The 16,019-nt window shown below is 52.3% G+C and overlaps 7 protein-coding genes across 7 annotated transcripts; 4 read left to right on the top strand and 3 right to left on the bottom strand.

The window, feature by feature from the left end:
- Nucleotides 1-373: 373 nt before the first annotated feature.
- On the bottom strand, nt 374-898 carry VTN31DRAFT_1563 (uncharacterized protein; the record flags this gene model as incomplete). The annotated part of the gene is made up of 2 exons (XM_069401634.1): nt 374-499; nt 782-898. 2 exons carry the CDS (start codon nt 896-898, stop codon nt 374-376), a joined length of 243 nt encoding a protein of 80 aa, XP_069264419.1.
- Nucleotides 899-2,492: 1,594 nt separating this feature from the next.
- On the top strand, nt 2,493-3,581 carry VTN31DRAFT_1562 (uncharacterized protein; the record flags this gene model as incomplete). The annotated part of the gene is made up of 3 exons (XM_069401633.1): nt 2,493-2,812; nt 2,926-3,078; nt 3,494-3,581. The coding sequence occupies 3 exons, from the start codon at nt 2,493-2,495 to the stop codon at nt 3,579-3,581; spliced, it is 561 nt and encodes a 186-aa protein (XP_069264418.1).
- A 702-nt stretch (nt 3,582-4,283) lies between these two features.
- VTN31DRAFT_1561 (uncharacterized protein) lies at nt 4,284-6,914 on the bottom strand (the record flags this gene model as incomplete). The annotated part of the gene is made up of 4 exons (XM_069401632.1): nt 4,284-6,146; nt 6,199-6,511; nt 6,571-6,720; nt 6,781-6,914. The coding sequence occupies 4 exons, from the start codon at nt 6,912-6,914 to the stop codon at nt 4,284-4,286; spliced, it is 2,460 nt and encodes an 819-aa protein (XP_069264417.1).
- Nucleotides 6,915-7,451: 537 nt separating this feature from the next.
- On the top strand, nt 7,452-8,583 carry VTN31DRAFT_1560 (uncharacterized protein; the record flags this gene model as incomplete). The annotated part of the gene is made up of 2 exons (XM_069401631.1): nt 7,452-7,459; nt 7,512-8,583. The coding sequence occupies 2 exons, from the start codon at nt 7,452-7,454 to the stop codon at nt 8,581-8,583; spliced, it is 1,080 nt and encodes a 359-aa protein (XP_069264416.1).
- A 130-nt stretch (nt 8,584-8,713) lies between these two features.
- Nucleotides 8,714-10,621, bottom strand: VTN31DRAFT_1559 (uncharacterized protein; the record flags this gene model as incomplete). The annotated part of the gene is made up of 4 exons (XM_069401629.1): nt 8,714-9,467; nt 9,528-9,765; nt 9,826-10,251; nt 10,378-10,621. 4 exons carry the CDS (start codon nt 10,619-10,621, stop codon nt 8,714-8,716), a joined length of 1,662 nt encoding a protein of 553 aa, XP_069264415.1.
- A 451-nt stretch (nt 10,622-11,072) lies between these two features.
- On the top strand, nt 11,073-12,437 carry VTN31DRAFT_1558 (uncharacterized protein; the record flags this gene model as incomplete). Its single annotated transcript, XM_069401628.1, has 5 exons — nt 11,073-11,180; nt 11,231-11,291; nt 11,345-11,817; nt 11,873-12,145; nt 12,207-12,437. The coding sequence occupies 5 exons, from the start codon at nt 11,073-11,075 to the stop codon at nt 12,435-12,437; spliced, it is 1,146 nt and encodes a 381-aa protein (XP_069264414.1).
- Nucleotides 12,438-13,443: 1,006 nt separating this feature from the next.
- On the top strand, nt 13,444-15,796 carry VTN31DRAFT_1557 (uncharacterized protein; the record flags this gene model as incomplete). Its single annotated transcript, XM_069401627.1, has 2 exons — nt 13,444-15,369; nt 15,422-15,796. 2 exons carry the CDS (start codon nt 13,444-13,446, stop codon nt 15,794-15,796), a joined length of 2,301 nt encoding a protein of 766 aa, XP_069264413.1.
- Nucleotides 15,797-16,019: the final 223 nt, after the last annotated feature.

The raw sequence follows: 16,019 nt of genomic DNA, 5'->3' as shown, positions 1-16,019 counted from the left end.
AAAAAAAAGTATGCAAAACCTTCCTTCCAGACACGGATTCCTCATCCTTCCGAAAGCCCGCCCATGATGCACATAATGCCCGAACGACTAGAGATGTGAGAGAATGAAAACCTTCCGAGCAGAGTCCAACATCAAGGATTTCCGGGTGGACGGTAGTATTCTCGTCATACGATGCCAATAGTCTCGGGCATCCATTCATTTTGCTAGGTCTGGATTCAGGCTCTGATCCGCCGTCATCGATTCCATCATCGTATGGAATGGTCAATAATGGTGGCCAGTAACAAACGAGCTTGCTCCAGTGATTTCTGCCATCGAGAAAAGCGGGAGATGCAAGGAAAAGGGGCGGGCCGAATGTCCATGTCCGGCACTGCCTTTACTCGACGCTCTGTTGCGTCGCGGAGGAGGAGGCGGTGGAGGGGCATGCGATCCCCCTGTAGCCGAGCCCGCCGGAGTGCGTCGAACCGACGTCTGTCGGGATGGAGGCGACGACGTCGAGAGGCTGGCTGCCTCCGAATCAGCTGCAACTGCAATGTCTTGCCGTGGTGACTTCTGTGACGGGGAGTCGGACGCCGGTAGTGATTGAAAAAAAAAAAAAAGAAAAAAAAAAAAAAAAAAAAAAAAAAAAAAAAAAAAAAAAAAACAAAAGGTTTAGCCATCACGGTTGGATTTTTCGACCAATCCACATGAGATGCAGCGACCGCGGTCAGGCATCCAATCCAAACATTTGGGGCCTGTCACCGTAACCTCTTTCGAACCCTGCTGTTGCTGTGCTCTTCCGTACCTTCGGTCCAAAATCATCACGTAGGCTAAGCAATAAGGGCACAAATTGATGTTCAAATGGTGAAAATTGCATCTTGGTCACTGTGCAGAACCTCAAGGAGAATATCGGCATCTTCATTGGGCAACGGACTCTCTTCTCCAGAGTCCAGATTGAGGAATCATCGGAATCAAAGAATATCCTCGAGTCTTCCTCCAGAGTCTCTGGCCTGTGGATTGCACTGTGGATTGCACTGTGGATTGCAGAGGACACCCGCCTGCGCTGTTTGTGCCGCCCCCCCCCCCATGGATCACTCGCCGCCGCCGAAATGGATTTGACCATTGGCGGCTTGGTTAGGTCTGAATGAGAGACCGCCTTTGTCGATTTGCCCCAAAACTAATGCCCAGGCCTACCCAAGGCTAAGGGCCGTTGGCTCGTTAGTCGCAGTCGCAGTCGCACAGCAACATGGATGGCCTGGCGGTTTTTTTCCTCAGGCACAAATCTCTCTCTGCCCTTTTCTGCCCGGTTCAGCGGCATGAACTCAATTCTGTTTCTCTTTTTATGCTTCTCAGATGAGCATCACCGGCAAATCTCCAGGTCTAGAATGCCAAAAATTCCATTCTCTCCAACTGAGAGGCCTCAATCTAATCATCGATTAGCCTGCGTTCTCAATGCCACCATCATCGCGGCTGAAGTGAATTCAAATCATACTTACCGCTCAGTTCAAGAGTCGCGTACGATTCCCCCCTGCTGACATAAACATGCAGGTCATTGATGTAAACTTATCCGATCCTGTGCTCTCACCACCTCGTAGAACACCGACTCCTATACATGTACAATGGGAAGTAGCCGAAAGGCAGATTCCGGTCAATGGTGAGAAGGACACTAAGTTTCTTTTCACAAAGAGAAATGAGGAATCACAGTAGCTGTTCGATCCGCTTCTTATATGCCGTGCTCCGAGCGAACTCCCTCAAAGCGGCCCCCTTTTCCGAGAGAGTCACTGGAGGACATGCCTGGAGAAATCATTTCACCCCAGAGCGCCACTGAGATGCCGGGATAACCCAAATTTGGGCACAAATCACTCAAAGCGCCGGTCCATGTTTCAAATGAATGTCACCTAGGCTTTGGCACTAACTTACTGACCTCCCCCGTCCTCCCTCTGACATCCCTGACAGGGTGACCGCAGTGGACGGGAGCGGCGGAACGGGGCTTGGGTGGGGGGCCCGGCGTGGTGATAAGAAATGCGTATGGCTGATTCATTTCTTCGAGTCTTTCCCGAACCCCGGAGCGGGGTCGGAGACATGGCAGGGAGCGAATTGGTTGGCGAGGAGCAATGGAGGTAAGCCACCGGGGGGGTTGGTTCGATTGGGATACTCGGCCGTGGCGGAGGGATTCTGGACGCTCCCTCCGGACCATGGACGGCTCGTCTACCTCATCATAGCCCCAGCTTTGCAGCTGGGGGGAGGGGGAGCCATCTCCTTCGGAATGAAGTCATCCCGGTCGTGGGTATAAAGCCGGCCTCAATCTCCTCCAGGTCCGTCGCTTTTCTTTCTTTCTTTTCTATCACTGATCAACTCGCCAGGGCTAGCCACCTTGGATTGACCTAGTTTGATTCCTCAATTCCCTCAGAGACAACCCGACCCTGAACGCTAAAGTGCCAGGGTACCTTCCTGTCCCAAGGTATCATTGCTTGTTATCATCATTGGTCACCCCGGGCCTGTATCTGTGAGCAATCATGGCCACCACCAATCAACATTACTACGAACCCGCTGCCGCCGTGCCCATCAATGTGCCTTCAAAGGCGCCGGCGCCGACTGGTATGTATCCAATCGGCCGTGTCTCCGTCTCTCCGCCAGACATCTCCGACACCAGCACGACCACGGGGACGCGGACGTCTCACAGCGGAGTTCCTAGCAGCTACGCGGGCAGTGCCAGCGGCGATTATGACTCCAGCTCAATCACCGGAATTGACGTGGTTGACATGCTGAATGATCGTGTGCAAAATGCATTCGATCCGACTCCGTTGGACCGGGGATTGGCCATGCAGGCGCAAACGTAAGTGACAAAATACAACCCTCTGAATCCGGGAAAGCAATCAAAAATAGCATGGTAGCATGCAGAAGTTGCGAGTTATGCGGAGGCTCGTAGAGTGGCGCTGATCTGTGTAGTTCCGGACAACTTAACGCCAAGCAGCGGGAGTTACTTGAACTTCAAGCACTCGCGCAGCGACGACTCAAAAACGTTCGAGCCAACTTCTCGGAGGGTCTCAAAATTGCAAAGGAGACGAAACGAGATCTAGAATGGACACAAAAGCGAGTCAAGTAAGTTTTGGACTGATCTTCCCGTCCTCTTTCCCCTACCCTTGCATTCCCGCCAGCGTTCCCCCGCGACGGTTAGATTCCGCTCCGCTCCGCCGCGGGCGGCGGAAAGTACGCATTTCCGCCCATCGCTGGTGTTCTTGGCGTGGCCTGCGGGCAGCGAGAGTTGGACTCTCAGTCACCCGCGCCCAATTTCCCTGCACCCTCTCAGCAAGATTGCTGCACCTGATAGAGTTTTCCTCTCTGCGGCACTATTGGCTGTTCCGGAGACTATCAGGGGGGGCGGGGGGAACCCCGACGCTCGCCCGGCACCAGTCCGCATCGAAACACGTGGAATGCCACAATCCCAGAAACGAGTGAAAATCCTCCCACAAAACCGTAAAAAAGAGGAAACTAACCAGTCTCGTCAAAAATCCAGCGCCCTCAAAGCTAAGGCTGAAGCGACCTATCCGGACGAATACCGCCAAGCGACGCAAAAATATACATTCGACGATGACGAGTACTGACGGCGCTAAAAGTGCGAAAGTACTAACGACCGTTACGACGTTTTTTTTTTTCTCCCTCATTTTACTTGAACAAAAAGGTTTGTTGTAGCACTTATTGTATTGTCATTGCCAGTCTCATTCCTTACGCGGGATCTGGTCGGGATGGTATCATGTTTGTTTCATGATGGGTTAACTTTGTTTCTCAATTGGGTGGACAAATTGTCTGGAGGCTGTCTTTTTGTTTAGTGACGGGCACTCTTCTGCAAATGTACCTGTTATGGAAACGCAAATTGTTTCATGGCTTTGACCCCGCTTGGGGTGTCAATTTGAGTGAAAGGATCTCTAGGCTTAGTAGTAGTATGTAGTAGCTCCTCGTAAAATACAAGGGAATTCGTACTCTTATTGTAGATGATTCCCGTCTATGTGTACAAGTGTACGGAGTAGACATATATAGAAATTTTACAAGCCTCTGCGTCGTACCTGACAGTTGGTTCACCGTAGGTGCAAAAGACTGAGGGGCAGGTGTTTTTGAACGGATTTCCTATTGGGGTAAGCTATGGGACATTCCTTCGAGATGGTCATGGTGAAGTCTCATGGATACTAGGTCATCCTGATTACTGCTGAAAATGATGCTTATTCTTGTATGCATTTTCCTGGAATGAATTCAAAGTTAACTTCTACATTCTAGTAGATAACCTGAATTTTCACCAGGAAAGTCTAGCTCTATCCAGGGAAGTTCTCCTTGTCAATGGCATGGCTGATGAAGCGGGCAAACCGACCAACACGGTCCTCGTACTGCTTCGAGTTCTCGATGCCGCGCAAGATCCTCTTGATGCCAACACCGACCCGCTGGTCGTCGACGATGCCACCAATCTCCTGTAGCGCGCGGTCTATTTCCGCGGGCGTGAACGACTCGGTTTGCTCCAGAATGAACCGTAACTCATCGTACGTCTCCACGTTGGGGACCAGGATATTCGCATCGAACGAATCGTACATGTCCAGCTGCTTGAGCACCGCACGCTGCGTGGTCGTCGCGATGATCAGCAAACGGCGCCCGCTCGGCGGCTGCTGTGTCAGAGAGACCATCAGCGTCTGCAGGACCATGTTGCTGAATCGCGGCCCAATGGGCACCCAGTCGATGATGCGCTCGATGTTGTCCACGACAACCACACTAGTGCGGCTCTTGTAGGCATCCGAGAACACCTTGTTGATATGCTGGACCTTTGCCATTTCCGTGTAGCCTTTCATGTCTTCCGGGCTGAGCAGCTTGACGAATGGGAAGCCCGAGTCAATTGCGATTTGTGCTGCCAATGCTGTCTTGCCGCTAGCTGCAGGCCCGTGTAGTAGCACCGAGACCAAGGGGGTCGTGTCGGCTACCTGCTTGACGAAGGACTGGCCTTCTCGAAGGATCTCGTCGATTATTGGCGAATAATGAATGATTCCGTTTTGGATGCACCGCGACAACTCCTCCTCGGAAACACCAAATGCAGGCTTTACTTCTTCAAGGGCGTGATAGAAATCTTCGCGATTGACTTTCAAATTCACCACGTCGTCACTGATGCCCGCCATGGTCCCAACCTTGACATGTCGGCTGAAGGCGAAGGACGATGCCGACTTCACTAGGCCACTGATTTCGGCTCCCGAGAAGTTCTTCGTCAGACGTGCCAGTTCCGCAATGTCGACGTCTGAACTCATCACATTGTTCTCCCTCATCTTTTTAGTGTGGATGTTTAGGATCTGGACTCGGCCCTGTTCATCAGGCAGAGAGATCTCCATATGAACCTCCAAACGCCCCGGGCGCAAAAGTGCTTCATCGATCATATCTTTCCGGTTAGTCATACCAATCAGTAGAATGTTGTTCAGTTGGTCCACGCCATCCAATTTGGAGAGAAGCTGGTTGACGATGCTATCGCCAACGCCCGTGCCACCACCAGCACCACTGCCTCGTTGCTTGCAAACCGCATCAAGTTCATCGAAAATGATGATATGTAGGCCACTTTCATCGCCTTTCTCTTTGTATTCCTTCTCCGCATCTGCAAAAAGCTTGCGAATGTTCTCCTCTGACTGACCCACATACTTGTTCAGTACTTCCGGACCGTTGACAACCTTTGGCTCACGAGCATTCAACATTTTGCCAATCTGGCGTGCGATCAAGGTCTTTCCGGTTCCCGGAGGCCCATATAAAAGGATACCCTTCACGTGCGATATTCCAAGCTTGTCGATCAACCCTGGAGGGAAGATTCGAGAGGCAAAAGCACGTCTGAAAATGGCGCTGAACTCTTTGTCCAAGCCGCCAATGCCCATATTCTCGAACTTAAAGTCTGGCTGAATGATCGAGCTAGCGGCCGGTCTGCGGCTTGATGCTTTCAGGTTGATACCCGTTCGAGCATCCTTGAAGAAGTTAAATATCGTGTGGCGCGTTACAATGCCCCGAGCGGTTGGGTCAGTTTCAACCTTGGCGTCCGACGTCTGCTTCTCAGAGGTCAAGTCGACCAACTGTACAGTCTTCACGGTCAGAAGCAGCGGGATGCTCTTGTGGTCCATCAAGATTTTCTGCCCTGGAGCAAATATCTGGTTTTCGAACGTCTTGTGGAATGTCAGAATCCATGTGACTGAAACTGTTCGAAATGACACTCACCCTCGCGACAGCTGCGCCCAGCTCGTCTTGGTCATACGGAACCTCGGTCCTCTTCTTTCCCGCGAAGCCAATTTCAACATCAGCAGAACCAAGATACGCTTGTCCGCCACGACTAAAAGGGTCATATATCTCTGCCTTCACCGAATCGATCAACGCCACTCCCGCCCATGATCGCTGCGGATCCGACATGCTGATGCAACCCCGCGGAAACTGGTCCAGGGGGCGGGCAGAGAAGACGAATAGATCGTTTATAAGAAGATAGATATCAGACCCATCTCGTGTTGGAGGGAAGTCCTGAGTTGAAACGGCCACCCTGGGCAATATTAGCAATCGATGGGGACGGAGATGGGCCGAATGAAGCCGACTACTGACAGATTTCCGAATGTGTAGGTGTTATTGGGGCTTTTCTCCGGGCGTAGAGTCCAAACATGCCCCCCTGCTTGAGGGCGTGCTGGGTTGGGCCGTGCGGGCACACCTCCATGATGATGAAGAGGACCATGATGAGGAGGGGGGCCATAACCTCTGAGACCAGAATCGACATCAGTCATCACAGTATCATTCTGATTGTGCGAGCCCCCGTACCCTGGCCCAGGCGGCGGTTCATTTCGGCGCTGATAGGGCATGCCGCCTTGGGGCATGCCCGAGTAAGAGTCGTATTGGGGTGTTCTCTGGGGATCTTGTCTTGATCCGAACGGCAAATTACTGCGGCTGAACATGGCGGGACAGAGGCAACGTCGTGCTTATCGGGGAAGCGACTGGAGGCGTAAAGCAGTAGTTAGCTCATGTTCAGTTTGATTCCTACAAGAATCAAAGCTTACGTGTTCGAAGTCCAGCATCGGCCAGAAAACGCGGCGGGATGGCAGATAAAAAGGCCTCAAGCTGATCCGGCAGCTCGAAATGACCTCTTCTGTGACACGGGCGAGATCTGCAACGATGTTGAGTTAGAAGACCGTGATGAAATCGAGATTATCCGCTTGAACAGATCATGACCAGCTCAGCCTCAGTAGTAACAGTCTCGATGGAAGAAGGTAGCCTGCGACGACCCTAGTACTTGTACCGGTATCGGCAACAAGGATGAAGGCAGCTTGGAGGATTCACCGCCCGCACCCGAGTGGAGAGTGGCGCGTCCCCATTATTGTAACCCATCAACAACAACGGTTCACAGTCAACATCAATCAACTTTGGTACGAGAATTCGTGCCATTTTGTATTCTCCTACACTAGGGTTTTTGTCTCAGTGAGGTTGTTGCCATAATGCCACTGTGAGTTTATTCCCTAGTTGCCGAACTCTCATGTAATTACTGACCAAAGCAGCCATCTTCTGGGCAAAAAGTCATGGAACGTCTACAATGCTGAGAACATTGCTCGGGTGCGGCGCGACGAAGCCAGGGCTAGGGCCCTGGAGGAGGAAGAGGAGCGGCGCATGCAGCAGATCGATGCGGAGAGGCGTATTCGAATATTACGAGGAGAGGAGCCGCCCAGTCCACCGGAGGAGCCGTCCAAACCTCAACCAGCCGCGGAGCATCGGCTACCTGAGGCTTCCAGTAACCGGAGTCGGAAACGGCGACGACTTCCTGGTGAAGACGATACAGATCGAGATATCAGACTTGCTCGCGAACAAGCAGCTGCCGAGGAGAGATGGCACGGGGACTTACTTGCTGTGTCGAAACAAACGCAAGACGATAATCTGCCGATAACGGACGGCGCGGGCCACATAAACCTCTTCGCTAGAGAGATGGCTCGAAATGAGTCGGTAGAGAAAAAAGTGGCTGAGGAGCAAGCTGCGAAGAAACGTCGCGCCAATGAAGATCATCATTACGGGATGAGGTTATCCGACGCCGCCGGCTTCAAAAATCCTGCTGGGCAGCACCCGTGGTACCTATCTCCATCAAGGGAGTCGTACCCTGCGGACTATATGGGCAACCGAGACGTATGGGGCAATGAGGATCCAATGCGACGGGAACGAGAAAAGGCACGGATAGATGCGAACGATCCCCTCATCGCAATGAAAGCGGGTGTCCAGGCCCTTCGGAAGGCTGAAAAGGAACGCAAGAAATGGTTAGAAGAGAGAGCAAAGGAGTTGGATTCACTACGGGAAGAGGAGCGTGCCGCGAAGAAACATCGGCGGGGGAGCTCAAGGGACTCCCTTGATAGTATCGAAAGTCTCGATTTGAGCGCTAGGACAGATGAGAGATCATCTCGCGACCGGTCAAGAGACCGTGGCAAGTGTCATTCGAGACATCATCGTGACCGTCATAGGTCACACCACCGACGACGTGAAGATCACGACCACAGACGACACCGGGACAGAGACGAGGAACGTAAGCATAGGTCCTCTGACGATCGTCATGCTAGAAGTGATCAATCTAGTCACCGGCAGTCATGAATCTGGCGCAAGCGGTAACTAAACATGGTCAAGAGGTTGCTATGAGAAAATGTGGGAGGTGATATCATGGGCATCTCTATCTCAACTCTATATAGGAATCTTGAAATTCTGCCACGATACCTCACCCCCCTCACTGGAGCGACCATGTTTGGTGCCTACTAGAGCTGCAGTCATCGATGGACCAGCGGACCTCGATATCCAATGCACGGGCATCCTTTTTCTTTTTCTGATACCCAATCTGTCCCCTGATAACTTGCCCTTTCTGCAACGGAACGGGTTTCTCGCCCTCGGGCTGAATGAGGAGTACGCACTGCTGCCAGTGCGTCTCCGGGCCGAACGGTCCAGTGGTAAAAGCCACCAACCCTTCTTTCCTCAGTTCCCAGGGCAAAGCCCCATTCTTGAGCTTGGCAGTCGGCGAGGTCAAGAAGAAGATGTCGAACCATATCAACCAGCCGTCCAGTCGGGGAACATCATGCGCAATGGTAAGCTCGAACGTCTTGAGGAAGTTCAACTCTTCCACGGTGATTGTGTGCAATGGCAATTGCAAGAATACAGCGCTGTCGCCGACAACGCTCGAGGTTTTTGTTCCCGCAATAATGGCCTCATTGTGGACGCTTTCCAGCATACTTGACATGTCGAATCCGTAAACATTCCTCCAAAATGAGACGTGGGAGTCGACAAAATCGGGGTCGGCAAAAGGGGCAATCCGTAAGGTCGCATGAGATGGGACCATCAGACCACCTGGCGCGAGATACCGATCCCTAGCCCAAATGACAGAGTCTAGCATTGCTTCAAATAGTAGACCATAGCCCATCCACTCCGAAACGATAATGTCCACTTGCGGCACCGGCAGCTTGATCTCTTCAATCTTCCCGCGGATGCATCTGAACAGGTAGTTAGTTTGCAAGGGGCTCCAGCAGACAGAGTTGAGTCTGAAAACATACGTAATCACGTCGCCGAACCCATTCGCGAAAACATTAACACGAGCCTTCTCGATGATTGAAGAGTTATCGACGGCGATGACCTTCTTGGCACCGGCTTTTGCGCAGAACATGGACAAGATGCCTGTTCCGCAGCCTACGTCCAGCACAGTTTTCCCCTTGAAAAGGCCCTTGTGATCGTAAATGAAGTCTCGGTAGGCATCGGTTCGAACGGTATCCTTGAGCATGGATTCGTGAATTGCTATGAACAAGATTAGCAATCGATTGGCATTGATCGCGAGCAGGCTGTGGTGATGGCTACCATTGTAAGAATACGACTTGAAGTAATCAGAATCCACTTCTTCGGTTATGCTTCTACGGGCATCATTCCGGTCGACATTTGTGGGTTGTGGGGGGTCATCGTCGTCGTTGGATAGTTGTACATTAAGGGATTGCTGCACGGCGAGACGATAGTTGGAAAACTGCTCTTGCAGACGGCAAAGTTCCTCCTGGACTTCGCGCAGCTGAGCCTCCGTATCAGTTTTCCGATGGTTCTCTGACTGCAGCCCATCGTCATCCAGAGCGATGTCGTCCAGGTTGTAGAGCAACGCATCGTCTTCGATGACGGGTTTCAGGTAAACGTCATCGTCAAATAGGGACCTTGATGAGACGTCTGGCTTCTGTACCCCCTTCTTGACCTCGGAGCGGATGTAATTAATCAGTTTGACGGTGCCGAAAAAATCCAATTCTGTTACCGTGCCATCTGATTAGCAGAATTCACCAGAGATTCGCACTCCATGGCGTCAAAGCATCAGCATGGATACGATCCACAATGACAAGCCGAGCCATGAGCACAGAACACTTGAGTACACACCGAGGTCCTTCTGCACCTTTGCCAGGTCGAAGCTGTACCTTTCCTTGGTATCCTTCAGCAAAGAGCGCACGTCCGGATAGATGTCGTCGCTGAACAGGCCGATAATGGATTGCGACTCGTCTTCGGGCTCAACATCCTCCCATCCATCGTCACCACCATCGTTCGTCGAGCTAGTATCGCTTGTGTCGGACGCGGCATGGCGAGGAACGTCGAGGGACGCGCTGGATGGAACTGGGACTGTCATGGACTTTGATTTTCGTTTCCAATACCAACGCTTGGTCGTTGACTTTGGTTAGTACTGTGCATCAAACACCAGAATAGTAGTATGTCTGAAGAGTTTTTCTTGAAGTTTCGAGACCTCTGTACAGGAATTGATTGAAAACCGGAGCAGCAACAAAAAAATATCCGCAGAATGCCCCGCCATCCATCAACCGCGAGTCTGCCCGTTGGCTCCCCGCCCGTCTTGGAGTTCCCGTCCCGTAGCTCACCGCCTAGGGCACGCTGCATTGTTTGTGGTTCACGGCGCTTCCTCGATGCTCCCTAGCATTCACCAATCAATGCATGATCGTATCTTCGTTCTGTTATGATTCTGACTGATGTCTCCTAGAACGAAACTGTCATCTCAGTCTTGATTCGTTCTTTCACTTCCGCGAAACATCCGGACAGTGCCAATATCCTGCGTGTAGCCGTTCTCAATGGCGTTCTTCTTCAATCGCAGTGCTCGGCCCCGGTCTCCCTCAGACCTCGCGAGGTCTACCAGGGAACTGCTAGCCAAACTACAGGACTCTCCCGGTTCTCCCAAGGTACGATCGATTGTTCACTTATTATCGAGACACGGCTAACGAGCCAGCAGCTGGAGGAGGATATCGGGAAACATCTATCACAGATGAAGCTCATTACTCAAGGGACTCCGGGTTTGTTGCCATTGCTGCGAGTGACAGAAGAGCGGCTGCTAATTCCATTCCAGAAGTGGATAGTACTCCTGCGCTGGTTCGATCACTCTTCGAGGCGGCCATTAGAGAGGATCTCCTCTACCAACTAGCACGCAGCATCCGCAAGTTGAACTTCGAGGCTCGGAAGGACACCCAGACGATAATGACACATCTACTTCGTTACAAACCCACGGACGCTCCTGGCGACCCCCCCGCCATCAACTACATTGTACATCAGCGGCCAGAGGTGATCATTGAGCTCTGTCGGGGGTTTGAGAACTCGCAGAGTGCGCTGTCGTGCGCGTCGATTCTCAAGGAAGCCATTAAATTTGACGTTATTGCTGCCTTGATCCTGTATGATGAATCCTCCGACTCAGAACCGGCCGTCCGCCTCAAAGACCTCCGCGCCGAACAACCTCAATCTGGGAATGGTATTTTCTGGAAATTCTTCGATTGGATAGACAAAGGCAGCTTTGAGGTCAGCGCGGATGCTTTCACCATTTTCAGGGTAGGACTGCATCCTCAGCAAGGGTCGGGAACTTGCGTTACTCACCCCAGGGTAGGACCTCCTTACCCGCCATAAGTCCCTCGTGTCGTCATACCTGGCCACCAACTACGACTTATTCTTTGAACGTTACCACCGCATCCTCGTTCAATCTGACTCATACGTAACCAAGCGGCAGAGCATTAAACTACTCGGCGAAATCCTTCTGGATCGGAGTAACTACAATGTGATGACCACGTACGTCGACAGTGGCGAGCACTTGAAGACGTGTATGACGTTGCTCCGAGACGATCGCAAGATGGTGCAATACGAGGGCTTCCACGTGTTCAAGGTTCGCTGACAGTGGTCTATTCACCGACTGACCTTTTTTTTTATCTGACCAACTATTCCAGGTCTTTGTAGCCAACCCTAACAAATCCGTGGCCGTGCAGCGCATCCTGATCAACAACCGGGAGCGGCTGCTCAAGTTCCTCCCCAAATTCCTGGAGGACCGCACCGACGATGACCAGTTCAACGACGAGAAGGCGTTTCTTATGCGGCAGATTGAGTTGCTGCCCAGTGAGCCCGTGGAGCCCCACCATTCATCGGGATCTCGGCCGAGCCCGAGAGCCGCTGTTGCATAGGCGGGATCTTAATTCTGCATTGAGTCTTACGACCGTGATGACTGGAATGATGCTGCAATGATCGGAGTTGCATGGCATTTTATTTTTGGGCATTGTGATTGTTGGTTTTCTTTGACAGGCGTTGTGTTAGCGACAATGAGCTGGAGCGAATTGTTTTTCTTCCTTTGTCCATTCCTTCTGCTAGGCTTGGATACATGCAGTAGTCAACTATCCGTACCGAATTTCGTCCATGACCCTGCCTCCTTTGTTTGACCCCCGCGCGCATTCCAATTTCCATGGCATTGAGAGTAGTTGGACGATTAAGTGATGTCAACATCGGATGAAGGCCAAGAAATTCAAAAATGGGCTGGGCCGCGGGTCCATCACGTGACAGGCCCCTACTCTCGAAGGGAGCTGATTTCCTGGATTGGTTTAGCGACGACTGGGGTTCTGACAGTCTTGGCAATCAGTCATTGGGCGTAACCCAGCGGTTAAATAACCGCGTCTGTAACCCGGGAGTACGGAGTACTTTATTTAGGTTATCGGAACGGAGTCCATTGCTCTGGAGCTAGAGTGGGACAGTCTGCTTCCCCCTTGTTAAAGGCTTGCTGAGCTGAATGGGTTTGCCCTGAGCTGTTGGTTGGGATCCGTCAGAGAAATATACCCCCTCCATTCTCCGCAGGTCCTGCTGGTGTTGTGTCGTCCTCCCGACCCCTTCGCCGAATCCCTCCTTGTCTTGGGTTTGCGCATCAGCTTAGTCGGGCTTCATTCTAGTACCCAGCCAAACCGTCCCCAATCCCACGCGCGTGTGTCCTAGGATCATCCTGAGAAAGGGCGCGGAGAGTACGCACCTCTTCCTAGTTGGCAACGCCGACTGATTGTCGAGCCTTTTTGAGTCAACCGCCACTTCCTGGACTCAAGTCACACTCCCAATCGCGGTGACGGAGCCGCGGGTGAGAAACTGTACAAGTGTTGACTGCAACATGGTGGAGAGTGTGATGCCTCGGAGTCCTTAAGATTATTCACCATGCCCGAGCCTCTTTCCACCGTGCCCGCCGACGAAAGTGTCGCCACTTGTTCCTCGGAGCCCGTCCAGTCCGTTCCTTCTGTCGCTCCTGTCGGCAATGAACAGAGAAAAGATGGCGATTCGGAACCTGGGTTGGACAAGCGCAGCCTGACTGACACGAAGGAGCCCGAGGAATCGAGACAAAAGCATCTTCAAGTAAACGGCGATCAACGCCGGCCCATGACCGCGTATGAAAGAGTCAGAAAGAGCCTTTTTTCCGACGAGCAGCGCAGCTTGTTGTCGCGGCGCAGCATTCCGAGCATTGTGGTCGACGATTCCAATTCGCGGCCAAGTTCGCGGTGGTCTGAGCGGAAATGGGTGGGCTTGAAGGGCCGCAAGTCGACCGAATCGGTACGTGCGCGAACATCACCCGCACCGCAAGTGGAGAGACCTTTTCGAGGTATCACGTTGGATATTCCGAAGGGAGATTTGGAAGAACTTGCAATGTGCTCGATGGATTTCTCCAATGCCGACGGCGCGTCAGGCGATAAACAATCCATGCGGTCAGCTCCAACGCCGGGTGATACTCTGTCTCCGTTACCGCGCAAACGGATGTCGAACTCTCTAAGGGTACGCCAGTCAACTGTTTCTTCAACACGCGCCATCTCTGCGGATGAAGATCTGCTGTCCCGCCGGGTTCGGTTAATGTACGAAAAGGGTGACGAAAATGTCACGGATGAAGAGCTCAGCAGGGCCATTGCCGAAGATAATGGCGTTTTGTGGGAAGAGCCAGCTTCAGCTGAAGACGGTCAGGATCAGCCTACGGATTCCAATCCCCCCGCCACCGACAACAAAAGTGTACGGTCTACCGGCGGCAACACCATCCAAAGACAAGAGCATGAACTCGGTGGTGGAATCGAGGACTGGAAAGATGTAGAGGCTGGTGATGTCGATCGATACGGCTTTATCGTGCCGCGGGCCTCCAAAGAAGGTCAGGACGGAGAACCCCATCCGCTTCAAAGAGTGTCAACAAGTTTATTGATTGCCTCGGAGACACCGCGGAGAAAACTCTCTCTGATCCGCTCCTCGTCAGCACAAAGAAGCACGCGGTCAATCACCAGCAGGTCCTCCATACGAGGCAGGAAGATATCCGAATCTTCAATGCGGCCGACCTCGTCGCAGAGTGCATACAGTCCCTCCCTGTCAAGGTCGCCGTCAAAGCTCCGATACGCAGCAAATCGATTACCACACAACCGTGACCGCCGTCTTCGGGAGGAGGCGGGCGACATGCTCACCTTACCCTTTGAGGTTCCGAATGCTTTTGAAGACTCACCCGCCAGCCTCGCCCTGAAGCGAAAAGAGTGGGAGCGCGAGGAGAAGTGGAGAAAGATGGCGAAGCCGACGAAGAAGACCAATGACGGTAGTGGGATGACTTTCGAGTTTGATACAACGAGTTCTAAGCTCATCGAACGCACCTGGAAAGGCATTCCTGATAGCTGGCGTAGTGCCGCATGGTATGCTTTCCTGGAAGCCAGTGCGAAAAAGCGAAAGGGCAGCCCGACAGCCCAAGAACTCATCCAAGCGTTCCATGACTTCCAGAATGTCTCGTCGCCCGACGATGTGCAAATCGACATCGACGTTCCTAGGACCGTCAGCAGTCACATCATGTTCCGTCGGCGGTACCGGGGAGGGCAAAGATTGCTTTTCAGGGTCCTACATGCCATGTCTTTGTATTTCCCGGAGACGGGGTATGTCCAGGGCATGGCGGCGCTGGCTGCCACCCTCCTGTCTTACTATGACGAGGAACACGCCTTTGTCATGCTTGCGCGGCTGTGGATGCTCCGTGGCTTGGAACATCTCTATCGTTCGGGGTTCTCAGGGCTAATGGAAGCATTGGAGGACTTTGAGAGGGAATGGTTGGGAAATGGAGAAGTAGCTGCGAAGCTAGTATGTCCCCTCCCTTTTCTCTTTACTGCGCAGAGTAGCTCACAGACGACAGTCTGAATTGGGTATACCCCCAACAGCGTATGGTACGCGATGGTATCTCACACTCTTCAACTACTCCATCCCGTTCCCCGCACAACTCCGTGTCTGGGACGTCTTCATGCTTCTCGGCGATCCTGACGATGATACCGGTTCGGCGAAATCGGCATCCAAGTCAAGCACGTTTGGCAAGGGTCTCGACGTCCTGCATGCGACAGCGGCCGCATTGATCGATGGTATGCGGGACATTGTGCTCGAATCCGACTTTGAGAACGCCATGAAAGTTCTCACCAGCTGGGTCCCGATCAAGGATGTCGAACTTTTCATGCGTGTCGCTCGAGCCGAATACAAGGTTCATCGTCATCGGAAAAAGTCTGAGAAATCTGAGTAACTGAGAACTTGAACCCTTTTTGTTTTACTTTCCCTCTTCGTTTCCTTTCCTCAAGTTATTTTCCTATCACTGTTGGTTTTTCGTGTCTCATACCCTGATACCCCCCAGTTTCCCTCGTTTACTTCCTCTCACCCAGGTTGTCGTTGGTGCAGGCAGGCCCCTCTTTGGCATCTGGGTCGTTTCAATTGCTGGATTTGGATCTGTATCGAATCTCTTTCTATTG

The sequence above is a fragment of the Thermomyces dupontii genome (genome assembly GCF_041956625.1).
Source record: "Thermomyces dupontii strain NRRL 2155 unplaced genomic scaffold VTN31scaffold_1, whole genome shotgun sequence".
Lineage (NCBI taxonomy): Eukaryota > Fungi > Ascomycota > Eurotiomycetes > Eurotiales > Trichocomaceae > Thermomyces > Thermomyces dupontii.
This window is presented reverse-complemented; position numbering and strand designations above follow the sequence as displayed.